This window comes from Lynx canadensis, chromosome D4 (genome assembly GCF_007474595.2).
Source record: "Lynx canadensis isolate LIC74 chromosome D4, mLynCan4.pri.v2, whole genome shotgun sequence".
In the NCBI taxonomy this organism is placed as follows: domain Eukaryota; kingdom Metazoa; phylum Chordata; class Mammalia; order Carnivora; family Felidae; genus Lynx; species Lynx canadensis.
In genome coordinates, this window is record NC_044315.2 from 86,086,462 (window position 1) to 86,099,461 (window position 13,000).

Consider the following 13,000-nt stretch of genomic DNA (forward strand, 5'->3'; position numbering starts at 1 on the left):
TCCTGCTAATAACAGGATAATGACAAGGCTGCTGATGCTGACTTATCAGCCGGCGCTCACCGAGCACCTTCCCTGCTCCAGGCGCCCAGCTGATCCTCATCTTTAATCCCGACAACCGCCCAGTGCAGGTGTTCTGATCCCATTTCACAGATGAGTAAACGGAGGCTCCACGAGGTGAGGTGACTTGCTCACGGGCACTTGGCCTTTAAGAGGAGCAGCTGGGCTTGAACCTGGGCCTGCCAAGATGACTCCAGAGCCCCCAGCTCCACCAATGGAGGGGTTGAGCTGGCGGGGAGTCCCCCACAGTGAATGAAGGGGTCTTGGTAAGACCACCGGTTTATATGCCTATTCAGAAGATAGGTGGAGACCCTAGGGACCATCCAGGCAACAATGGTAAACTGAGGCCCAGGGACGGGAAGCCACTCGCTCAAGCCATGTCAGAGCCCACCCTGACCCGGGCTCGGCACCTCTTACCTTGCGCCAGAGCAGCTGGGCCTGCGGCGCCCCCGTGCCCTCGATCTCGTGGCGCATGCTGTTGAAGAGGGCCACGCCATACTGGTCCTCATAAAAACGGAGGAACTCCGTCAGGATCTTCCCGGTTTTCTCTGAAACGGAAGAACAAACAGGCCTGTGAGGTCGTCATGGTTACCCGCAGCCGCCCAGCCCTGCCCCAGGGAGGGGCACCAGCCAAGCTCCAAATTCCTGCTCGTAAAACTATTTGCACAAGCTCCAGGCTTTCACCTGCACTGCGTTTCTGGCCGGAGTTGTGCGTTTCCTGCACACAGAGGGTGAACTTTCGGACAGGAAAACGGGCAACGACTGAGACAGAGAAATCACCAAAGAGAAAACATGAGAAACCAGCAGGCAAGGGAAAGAAAACAGCTGAGTCTCCCAGTCATCAAGCAAATGCAGATGGAGATTCCATTCCCCCCACCCTCCCCTCCCCCCGGGTCAGACCAGTCGGGGTGTAGAGAAACAGGCACCTCAACTCAGAGCCGTGGGTTCTAGAAATTGGGACGGCCTTTCTGGGAGTGGGGGGGGGGGGACACCGCTGTGCGTACGATTTTAAGGGTGCATGCGGTTCCCGGATGCCGGGCTCACTCCTCTAGGAATTACCCACGGAGCAAGTCACAGAAGGGCAGGTACAGTATATATTCACCAAGGCAATCAGTGGAAATGGGCCAGATGCGCGTTCGTGGAGACGGATTCAGAACATGCCAGTGCACGTGGGACAGGAAGTGGGTGGGGGGACCCACAGGTACCACCAGAGGGAAGGTGTCCACCTTTGGCCATGTAAGGAAAAGCGAGTTACAGAATCACATGTTAAATATTACCTCACTTAAAATGACCCCTGTCTGTGCCTGTAAGTTATTTACACTCGGAGACGGAGGAAAAGGTCCAGAAGGCAGCACTCCTGACTGTTCCGGGTGGGACCCAGGGTGTGGGAATAGGAGGGCCGAGTGAATTGCATTTTCTGCTTTATTCACTTTTACAGCATTTGAATTATTTACCAACCATGATTCCTTCCACAATAAAAAAAAAAAAAAAAAATTCTAAAATTAACTCCTCTAAGTTAACCACCTTTTGGCTTTCACCGGCCATTTGCTTCTCTCTGCTGCTAAAGCACTTTCTGAACAGAGAAGGCGACTATTGTGACCTCCAGAGCTCACCCAACGCACATCAGACGCTCAGTAATGGCCCTGCCTGGGCATCCCTATTTGCAGATGATGAAACCGAGGCCCAGGGAGGGTGGTGACTGTTAACACTCCAGGAGGCCTTCTCCTTAGGAGAGACTTCCTGGCCCTGAGAAGTTGTGGCTCCATTATCTGGACCTCAGTTCCCTGCACACTAAGACGGGACTCAATGGTGGATGAGTCCAGTCTTAGCGGTGAAACCACCACTGACCGTCTTGGGTTCCAGATTTGAACAACTGGTCCTGGGGCACCTGGGTGGTTTAGGCAGTTAAGCACCTGACTTCAACTCAGGTCATGATCTCACAGTTCGTGATTTTGAGCCCCGTATCGAGCTCTGTGCTGTCAGTGAAGAGCCCACTTGGGATCCTCTGTCGTCCCCCCGCCAGCCCCGCGCTCATGCATGCACATGCGCAGCACTCTTTCTTTCAAAAATAAATAGGGGCACGTGGATGGTTCAGTAGGTTATGTGTCTGACTTTGGCTCAGGTCATGATCTCACTGTCTGGGAGTTCGAGCCCCACATCAGGCTCTGTGCTGACAGCTCAGAGGCCAGAGCCTGCTTCGCATTCTGTGTCTCCCTCTCTCTGCCCCTCCCTGGCTCATGCTCTGTCTCTCTCTCTCTCTCTCTCAAAAATAAACAAACATTAAATATTTTTTTTCAGGGGTACCTGGGTGGCTCAGTCACTTAAGCGTCTGACTTCGGCTCAGGTCATGATCTCACGGTCCGTGAGTTCGAGCCCCGCGTCGGGCCCTGTACTGACAGCTCAGAGCCTGGAGCCTGTTTCAGATTCTGTGTCTCCCTCTCTCTCTGCCCTTCCCCTGTTCATGCTCTGTCTCTCTGTCTCAAAAATAAATAAACGTTAAAAAAAAAATTAAAAAATTTTTTTTCAATGTTGTTAATAAATAAATAAATAAATAAATATTAAATAAGAAAATGAAGAACTGGTCCTGTCTCAAATAAGGGATTGACATGGCACCCCCCCCCCCCCGCCACCGCCATGGCTGGTCTCCGAGTGCCAAGAACACACCTTGTGCTCTTCTCAATAACCTTGTGAGGTAGGGCTGGTGTTACTCCCATTTCACAGAAGAGCTGAGACCCAGAGAGGTTAAGTCACTGGCACAAGGTCACGTAGCAAGTGGGTGATGGAGCTGGGATGCAGTCTTGGGGCCCAGCTAGGAGGTTGGTGGGGGGGAGGGGGGCTGGTTGGATACTGAAAGCTCGTGCCACTTGTGCCCAGGGTCTCAGGCAGGCCCACTCCCTCTATGCCCCCTGGAGGCAGCTCAGCCCAAGGACCCCTCTCCGTAGACCCTGCCTGTGGTCCCCTTTCCTGGAATGAGGTCATGCCTGTCCAGATTCCGATCTGGGGAGAGGAAGGGGGGAACAAATGAGGAATTTGCTTTGAATGCCTATTTTTTAAAAGCCATAAACAACCAGAACTCTCTCAAAGACCATGGGAATTGTTTTGGAAAAATGATGAGGCAGGATAGGGAGGGGTGAGGGGAGCAGACAAGATGGGGTAATGAATTGGAGCCAAAGAGAGAAAAACGGGACCTCAGATGACAATAATATTGATATATTGCCATCATCATCATCATCATCATCATCATCATCACCATCGTGGCTACCACTTATTGAGTGGTAATCCGAGCCAGCGGGTGGGCATGTTTTACGTGCCAGATACCAAAGAATCCTCATCAAACCCTAGGGAGTCAGGGCTATTGTTTCCCCATTTTAGGGAGGAGACGGAGGCTTGCGGACGTAGGACTGGACAGCCAGGCTCTCAGCCACCAGGGCACGCAGCCTCAGCCCAGGGTTTTGCCCCAACTCTGCCCCAAGCAGTCACATGCCCAACAGGCACTTTACCTGCATGCGGGATCTCGAGGGTCCTTCAGCCATGGCTCAGCGGGGGGGGCCTGACCAGCCCCTGGGACGCCCAGCCTCAGAGCATTATTTCCAGAAGGGCCAGAATCCACCCTGACCCTTGGGAAGCCAGGCCCAGCAGGAAGCCGCTGTCCTGTGTCAGAACTCGTACCCAGGACTGCCTAACCCACAGCATGCTCTCAGCAAAACCCAGGTACTGCATCCAAGCAGGGGGTGGCTAGGTTTAGAAGGCCCCGGGGCTGGACTGGGACAAGAAGGGCAAAGTATCATCCCTTGAGGTGTGTCAAGGCCTGATTGTGGGGAAGGGGGTTGCTGTAGGTTGAAGAGGAAGCCGGGGAGGCTGAGGAAGTGAAGACCAGAACAAGGTGACCCTGAAGGAGACAGAAGGCAAAGATGAAGCTGACGGGCTTGAAGTATCTGGGCTGAGAAGGGCCGGGTGGGGTAGGGGGCAAAAAGAAAACCCACCGTCGCCCTCCCATTGGGATGAGGACAAGTTATCCGAGCCGGACTGTAGGACCAGGGTCCAGGAGTAGAGGGCTTGAGGACTAGGGTGGGAGTCACCAGGCAGAGGGTGGAGAGAAGAGAAGGTATGGGCAGAAATGGACAGAAAATGGGAGTAGGAAAAGAGGAGATGGCCCCAGGCACCCTGCACCCCCAAACAGACAGCAGCAGCCCTGGCCCCAAGTTCACCCAACTGCCTTGCTTGTACAGGCATGCCTTGCTGTCCAAACTCAAGAAGTACATAGGCACGTGGGTGGCTCAGTCAGTTAAGCGTCCGACTTTCAGCTCAGGTCATGATCTCACGGTTCGTGAGTTCGAGCCCTACATGGGGCTTTCTGCGGTCAGTGCACAGCCCACTTTGGATCCTCTGTCTCCTTCTCTCTCTGCCCCTCCCCCTCTGTCAAAAATAAACAAACATCAAAAAAAAAAAGAAGAAGAAGAAGAACTATATAGATCTGGATCTGTTTTCAGATAAACACGTTGCTACCTGAAATTCCAGAACCAAACATCACAGAGTGGGGTCTCTCACTACCCAAACTTGCTCTCCCAGCTCGGGAGCCAAATGGATTGGGATGCTAGTATCTGTCTGAGGATTGACCGTAAATCAGGGAGGGTGGCCCTGACACCGTTCTGCACACCACTGGCTCCCCTTTGCTCCCCACTCTGGCCTGGCACAGGCAGATGCTGAGCAAGGGGCAGTCCACTCACCAGTTACTGAGCACCTACTCCACACCAGGCCCCAGGACTGGGCAAGCCGCTGGGCCAGGGGTAGGAGTGACGTCATTTCTCAAGGGGTTCCTTAGAAGGGTCCCAGGCGGCACCAGGAAACTGGGTGCGTTCGACCTAACTCTGGTCAAGGAAGGGTTAGAAAGGGAAGACTTGGCGGCGGGGGGGGGAGGTGTGGCAGGGAGCAGGGCGGCAGGATGGCTTCCTGGCAAGGGCAGCCCCAAGCACATTCTTGAGAGAGTCCTAAGACAGCCTGGAAGGAACTGCCTCGTGCTTGGTACAAAGGAAGTGCCATGGGAAGGCAGCGCTGTAGGGGGCCTAGGATTTGGGGCTGGAAAGACCTGAGAGAGGCAGGCCAGGGAAGGGGGCCAGTCCCCTCCTGGGAGAACGGGCTCACAGGGGAGAAGCCCTCAACAGGGTACCCAGCGGCCTGTCTGGCCAACGCTGCTGGAGGGAAACCTGGATGGGCAGCCCCGGCCGCCTTGGATGCTCCTCCTGCCCGTTGAGCTCCGGGGTCATGGCCCAGGCAGTCCCCTTCCTCTGGGCAGTGCTCAGCACCCCCTTTCTTCCCTTCTGGCCACCCTACAGCGGCTGTCTCCCTGGAGCTGCCGTCGGGATTTTACAGTTCAATCCCCCAGCCTGAGTGTCCGTGGATGGTCCCCAGGCCTCCGGGGCTCCTCTCCCCTCCACACCTGCCCATGCCAGCTCTTCCCGCCTCCTCCCACGGCTTCTGGAGACACCACAAACCACGGATTTAGGGCCGCCGAGGCCAAGGCTCACCATCCCTCCCACCCAAGGTCCCCGGGGGCCCCAGACTCAGGAACTGCTGGGAGGTACAGGTGCTGGCATGGGGCAGTCCGAGGGCATGGGCCGCCCTCACCACCTTCCACGTTTCCTCACCCATCCTCCCAGGTGCCCTCTGCCAGCACATCCTGCAGAATTAGGAGGTAAACTCACCCCACTCAGACTCAGGGTCCAATGCACACACTCAGATTCTTGAAATGGCCCCAGACGTGAATAAAACCCTCCACTTTACAGGTGTACAAACCAATGCTCACAAAGACTAATGGCTCAAGAAGTCACTTCACTTGTCAGTCAACAGAAAGCTACTGAGCTCCGTGGGGCTGTCTTGAGAAGCACTCATTTATGGGGTCCCGATTCCCTCATGAGCCCACGAATCCCGGGAGTGGACCTGAGTGTCCCCATCTGCACCCAGACACCACTGTACTCTGGGGCCTCAGGGGGACCAATGCCCCCTCCCCGGGGCCTCCATTTCCACATCACATCTGCACCACGAGGGTAGTGGGCTCCATCTGGCTCCGGATGTGGGGGCATCTCTCTGCCTCCCAGATGACTAGAACCCTGTCTCCAAGGGCTGCGCCCTTTGGGACCATCAAGAGCGACCCAGAGGGGCACGTGGGTGGCTCAGTCAGTCAAGCATCTTGGTTTCGGCTCAGGTTGGGATCTCAAAGTTCATGAGTTCAAGCCCCACAGTGAGCTCTGCACTGTTAGTGCTTGGGATTCTCTCTCCCTCTCTCTCTGCCCTTCCCCTGCTTGTGCTCACTCTATCTCTCTCTCTCTCTCAAAATAAATAAATAAACTGTACAAAAAAAAAAAAAGAATGACCTAGAGCCACCCCCTTCCCATCCAGGCCTCCTAACTCTGCCTCTAGAACCCCCAGAGTTTACCAGATGTGACTATCACTAAAAAGTTATGCATGTTCAACAGCTCACTGAACCTGAATAGATACTGTTATCCCCACTTTACAGATAAGGAAACTGAGGCTCAGGGAGACCAGGTGACCTACTCAGAGATGCCACAGCCCAGAAAGGGAAAGAGGTGAGTTTCAAAGCCTGTACAAAGCCCCCACCCCACAAAGCCTCCTCATCCAACAGCCTCCCACATGGCACAGAAGTATAATTTCTAGTCCTGCCTTAAACTTTATTTCGGGGTCTTTGCCTGGTCCCAAGAGGCAGGCAGAGTGCACCTTACTATCCCCATTTTACACATGAAGAAACCGAGGTTCAGAGAGGCAAAGTGACTTTCCCAAGGTCACACAGTAAGTAGATGAGCGTCAGAGCCAAGACTGAAGCCTGGGGTCTCCAGCCCCAAACTGGTCAGAGCTGGCAGGGAAACTTCACACCTACTGGATCCTTACCTGTCCATCTTCTCTGGGCCTTAATTGTCCCACCTGTAAAATGGGTGGGTAGGTCCCTGTTGGCTCAGCTGATCAAAATCTCAGTGATGATATAATCAGTGTTGCCCTGGCCCCAGGAGCTGACCGGGATGCTGGCCTCAGCACCTCCTCTGAGCTGCTGGTGAGTCAGTTCTGAGTCTGACCACAGGCCCCTCAGGCTGGACAGAAGGACTGGGAGGGAAGTGGGGGGCAGGATTCAGCATCAACCCTACCTGTGTACGAGGCACCATCTCTGTTGGGCACACGGGCTCTGGGTTCAAGTCCTGGCTCTGCCACCTACTAACTGTGTGGCCTTGGTCAAGGCACTTCCTCTCTCTGAGCCTCTGTTTCCCCCTCTGCAAAATGGCACAACAGTATCTGCCTGATGGGGTTATGAGAAAATCAAGATCAGGGGCACCTGAGTGGCTCAGTCGGTTAAGCGTCCAACTTTGGCTTAGGTCATGATCTTGGAGTTTGTGAGTTTGACCCCGCATCAGGCTCTCTGCTGTCAGAGCAGAGCCCCTTCAGATCCTCTGTCCCCCTCTCTATCTGCCCCTCCCTTGCTCATGCTCATACTCTCTCTCTCTCAAAAATAAATTAAAAAACATTTAAAAAAAGAAGAGGTCAAGATCAATGAGCTAATGGGCATAAAGCATTTCACCCTGGCAAAGAGGAGGCATGTTAACGGGAGCTCCTATACAGTGCCTCTTGTCCAAGCTTCCCCTAATCCGGAGAGAGGCCCTTGAAACACCCCTGGCCCAGCTGAGCAACCCCCGGTGCAGCCTAGCCCCAGGCCCAGCACCAACAGTAGCCAAGGCAACCGAAAGAACGTTAATCTCTGATTTCCCAAACTGACAACGTTATGGGTCACGCTGCTTCCTGCACTCAGAAAGCGGGGGCTGGGCAAGAATGTGGGAGGCCCCAGGGTGGCCCGCAGTCCCCTGCCAACTCTGGGGGACAGGGGGACTTAGCCCACTGGGCAGATGGCAAAACTGAGGCTCAGAGAGGAGAAGGGGCTCCCGGAGCAGAGGATGAGAAAAAGGAGTGCGGAGGTGCCCCAGAGAGCCTCGAAGGCCTTCTCGTGGCCCTCCCAAAGCCCAGCACATGTCACGTTGAGTCACCCCCCCCAATCCTGGACTCAACCTGGGGCAGGCGGTGTCTCATTTCAGATGAGGAGAACCGGGATCCCTGCCAAGTCCTTCAGCTGGGGAGCAGCAGAGGCAGGATCTGAGCCCAGGCCCGGGGCCCCCTCCACACTGACTGCGGGGTCCCAGGACGAAGAGGGCAATCTCCAGCCGGGACCACGTCAGCCTCGTGCCAGCCACAGGGGCTTCACGTTGGTCCCAGCCCCAGCTCGGCCCGAGTTGAGGGCAATGCGCCAAATCTGTTCCCGGCTCATCCGGTCCCTCCAGCGGGCCCCAGGGACACACCTCACCCACGAGGCCCGTCCCGGTTTCAGGGCTGAAAGAGATTTGCCGACTGAAACCAGGCAGGCGGCACCCTGTAGGGCAGGGCAGGCCCGGAACTTGCCTACCTGGTTCTCAGAGCCCTGGAGAGAAGGCCCAGGGTGGAGAGGTAGAGGAGGCAGCCAGGGACTCAGTTTCCCTGTGTCACACAGCTGCCCAAAGTACGACCGTCTCCATCGTCCGCCTAGGAGAGCAGGGAAAGCTTATAGTCCAGAGAGGTGGCGACACTCTCCTGGGGTCACACAGCATATGTCAACAGAGCTGGGTCAGCACGTCAGGCCCCCGGTGCCCAACCCAGGGCCCTTCTACCTGGCCACCCTACTATCACTATTAAGAAGTACTAGCAGCAGCCAAGTGTTCAGCACCCCTCCACACCCAGCACGGTGCTACACGTTCACACGTGTCATTTCCTGTGCTGTCCCCACTTTACAGAGGAAGACACTGAGATTCAGAGAAGTTAAGTGACTTCTCTGGAAACACATAGCTTGTAAATGACAGGAACCCAGATCAGCCTGAGTCTAACACAGAACCAGAGTTTGGGCAAATCCATCTCACCCCCACCTGCCAGCCTCCGGGAGCTGGGGTTCCACACCGCACTGGCCCTGTGGGTGGCCGCTGTCAGAAAGGCTGACATGGCTCCCACTCAGGACCTGTAATCAGGGGCAAAGTCAGGAAGAAGGGGTAATGACAGGCTCCACTGGCCAGCAGAGGAGGGGGACTGGCAGACCGCCCGTGAGAAGAGCCTGAACTAGCGGCCGGAACCCCGCAGAGCCGAAGCCAAGAGGGGGTTAAGTCAGCTGAGTGGCACCCTCACCCCAACAGCCAGTTCTTTTTCAGAAGAGAGACAGCTGCCAGAGAGGGCACGGGACTGATCCAAGGTCACCGCACAAATACCCCCTGAAGAATGGGTTTGCTCAGAGCACCTGTATAGCAGCAATAGGTCCCTGGAACCCCACTTCTGGGCCCGAGAGGATTCCCCCACCAGCCATGCCCCACGGCCCAGCGCAAGGCCATCGGGGTGAGGTGGACTTCCTAGCTGACCAGGGGATGGCCAAGAGGCCAGTACAGCTGAGCCCTGACTGTGCCACAAGTCACTGCCCCCCAGCCATGGGAATGCCCATCCTATGTCTGCCCGGCCTCCAAATTTCTACCCATTTCCACTCCTGACTCCTTCAGATCCTTTGCTTACAACAGCCACAGGGATCTTTGTGTTACAGCTCTCACCCTGAACCTTCTCTGCTCAACAACCTTCCATGGCTCCCACTGCCTTTGGGACAAAGACTAAACTCTTTAGAAGGCCCCCAGGCTCCTGCCTTCTCTTCCTTGCCATGGGGTCTCCAGGTCAGGAACACTCCTTCCCCCCTCCGCTGGGGGGGTGCCCATTTCTCAGCCCCCCACTGCACCACTCCCTCCCCCAGGATGCCCCCAGGCCAGTGGGTATCCCCCACTTATTTCCATAGCCCCCCATTGATCTTGCAGTGGGTGAAGGCCTGTTTCCTGTCGGACTCCCCCGGGCAGTACCCACCGCATCCGGGACAGGGCCTGGCACATAGTAGGAAGCTCAGAGCAAGAAGCCAGAGGCGCGATCTAGAGCCAGGGCCGCCCTGGGGCACAGAGCCACCCTCGTTGAGCAATAAAGCTCCCCACACACACCCCAGAGATTCCTCACCACAGAACGGGAGGCTTATGCCCAACCCAAGGGCTGTGGCCAGGCCCCAGAAATGAGAGGATGCGCACAACACCTTCCTTCTTACTCGGGAAGGTGACTGCCACCCACGAGGTTCCCTCCCTGCCGGCCTCGGCCGCCCTGAAGGGACCCTCTGCTGGTCACCCCTTCCCTGGAGCCGGGAACAAGGGAAAATTCTCTCCCCGTAAATACAGCAGCCCACAGCATGCCAAGGCCCGATCGTGGCAACTACCTGATGGCATGATGTGCAAAGGGCTTTATGGAGGAGATCAAAATGGCCCAGGGAGGGAGGGTCTGTCGTTACCCCAGTGGACAGAGGAGGGAAGAAAGTGTCAGGCAGTTAAGGAGCCTACTCAGCGTCACACAGCGTCACACAGGCACAATGCTGGCTGCTGATCTCCAGGCTTACTCTGCTGGGCCTTTACTGCATTTGCCACCGGGCCCTGGCAGCAACCCCAGGAGGTGGGTACAGGTACCACCCCCACTGAGGAAACAGGAGGCTGTGAGGCCCAGTGACTTGTCCAAAGTCAGCCAGCTGTCAGGTAGAGAAGCCTGAATCCACGCTGGGGGCTTGAACCCAGGCTCCCAGGGATGTGGAGACACAAAGGACAGTCATGCAAAGTGCTTCAGAGAGGCTCTTCCAGGGCTCCGACACCCCAGGAGACGGGAGGTTCGCCCGTCACTGCATTCTTGACACCCGCCACGGGGCCTGGCACACCGTGGCCCGCAGACAGAACACTGAATCAGATCCAGGACCCGCCAGGTTCTGAGCCCCATTTCCCTCCCCGAGGCCCCACCCTGGTAATTTCCTATCCACCCCAGGCCCCTATCTCCACGCTTTCACGTGTGCTGTGCCCCCTTGCAGAAGCCCCTTCCCCCCTTGTTTCCACAGTTCAAGGTCTTAGCCAAAAAAAGAAAAACACAAAGTCTTAGCCAGACTTCAAGGTCCCACTCAAATATCTCCTGGGATTGCCCATTTGTGCATAATTATAATAATAATTGGGGCCTGAGCGAAGGCCTGTAGCACTCACCCACTGCCAGGCACGGAGGCAGCTCCCATATATGCTAACAAGTATCCTCAACGTTATTTAACCCTCACCCAGATTTACTCTTGAACCCATTTTGTAGATGAGGCTCAGAGAGGTGAAGTGACTTGTCCAACGTCACACAGTTAAGAGGGCAATTGTGACCTGAAGCCAAGCCATCCACTGTCCACTGCTCTATCCCAACACCTAGAATGGTGCTGAAACAGAGAAAGAGCTCAAAAACATTTGTGGTCTCTCTGCCAGGACATTCCCCACTCGCCTGGCAGCTGCCCGGGTCAAAAGGGGCACCTTGTTACCTTCTGTATCCCAAGCGCCCAGTGTGGCACGGGTTTGGGGACAGAAAAGTGGGTGTCTCATAGAGGCAGGGGTGTTAGGGGGCCAAGCTTGAAGCAAGAAGCAAACCCTGAGCTCAGGACGGCCTCTCTGGGCTTCAGTTTCCTTGTCTATAAAATGGGCATAACGTGATAGTTTCCCACACACAATCTCACTCAGTGATGAGGGGTCCTCAGGAGATGCTGACTTTTGTTGTCAACAAAGAACTGGGTGAACAATATAAAGATACATGGCTGTCATCTTAACCTTTGGCACCAGTAGAATCCCTGCCCCGGAGTGTCCCCTTATTAATGGACCAGTGACATATGCTTATAACAGGCCACTGGACCTGGGAAGGGCCCTCTAAGATGAAGTTCGAGCTCTGGGTTGGACAGATGGGGAAACCGAGGCTGGGGAATAGGAAAGAAGCAACCTTGTGAGAACAGGGTGAAGAGAAAGCAGGGGGGGGGGGGGTGCGGTCAGAATTCAGCACCCAGGAGAGGGAACTGGCTCTGGTCTGAGGGTCTCCGGCCTGGAACATTCTCTCAAAGCCCCCCTCAGCCTGGCCATCTCCTCTTCCTCCCCCTCAGGCTCGAACATCACCTCCTCGGAACCCAAGACAGGTCCAGTGCCCGCAGCCCCCACTTCTCCTTGGCCCTCTTCTCACCTACAGCTGCTGTATCCCCACGAAAGGCTCCTTCGACCCCACTCCCCAGACAGAGACCTTGTTCCCGCCGTCTCCCCGGAACCCAGCTCGTGCCTGGCCCAGGTGCGTGCCCGATAAGCAAGTGCTGAGTGGGGAAGGCCACCCCCGGAGGGAAGGCCATCCAGTTTCAGGTGCCCAAATGGCCGCCACGGGCCCAAAAAGGAGGCTGAGGAGGGCAGAGGCTGCCTGGGGCTCCCCGTCGCAAAGGCAGCTTTGGGACAGGGCAGTGGGATTTCTCACAAAGCTGCCTTTAAAGCTCTTCTCAGTTGGCAAATATTTAACCACGGCTCAGAGACCCAGGTCTGCTGGGGAAGAGTGTACGGGAGGGCCTGAGGAGGGAGGCAGGTGGCTGAAGTGGGGCCCAGAGAAATGCCAGAAAGAAAAAAAGGCAGACTGAAGACCCGCCCACCGGGGACTGCCCTTTCCTTTATACCCCGGGCAGCCTGGTGGGAGGAAGTCGATTCCCATCTTGACACAAACAGGGAAACAAAAGCCCTCTCATCTCCTCCGGGGCCCTCCCTCCCTGCCTGGCAGCACCGTACCCACAGCTCACAGTTGGCGGCTTGTTCCGGGAGCCCAGAACCCAAGAACACAGAGCCAAGCTGCGGAGGGTGGAGAAAGGGTGCCAAGGCCCCACCCCCGGCCCCAGCCAGGGCAGGACTGGCCTCTACCCACACCTACCCCGGGCCCACCGCAGGGTCCCCGGCACTGCGCCTACCGTGGGGGGCACCGCTCCCACTCCTGGGGTTCCTCCGGGGGCTGGCGTTCTGCACCAAGCCCTGCCGTGGCCAAGGCCACACCCCAC

At 56.2% G+C, this 13,000-nt stretch overlaps 1 protein-coding gene across 1 annotated transcript in view; it reads right to left on the reverse strand.

Moving 5' to 3' along the window:
- NIBAN2 (niban apoptosis regulator 2) overlaps positions 1–13,000 on the reverse strand; it is a 53,325-nt gene that overhangs the window by 20,094 nt on the left and 20,231 nt on the right. The window contains exon 2 of the mRNA XM_030293273.1: positions 475–605. Within this exon, the coding sequence (XP_030149133.1) occupies positions 475–605 (131 nt within the window). The remainder of the gene's footprint in view (positions 1–474; positions 606–13,000) is intronic.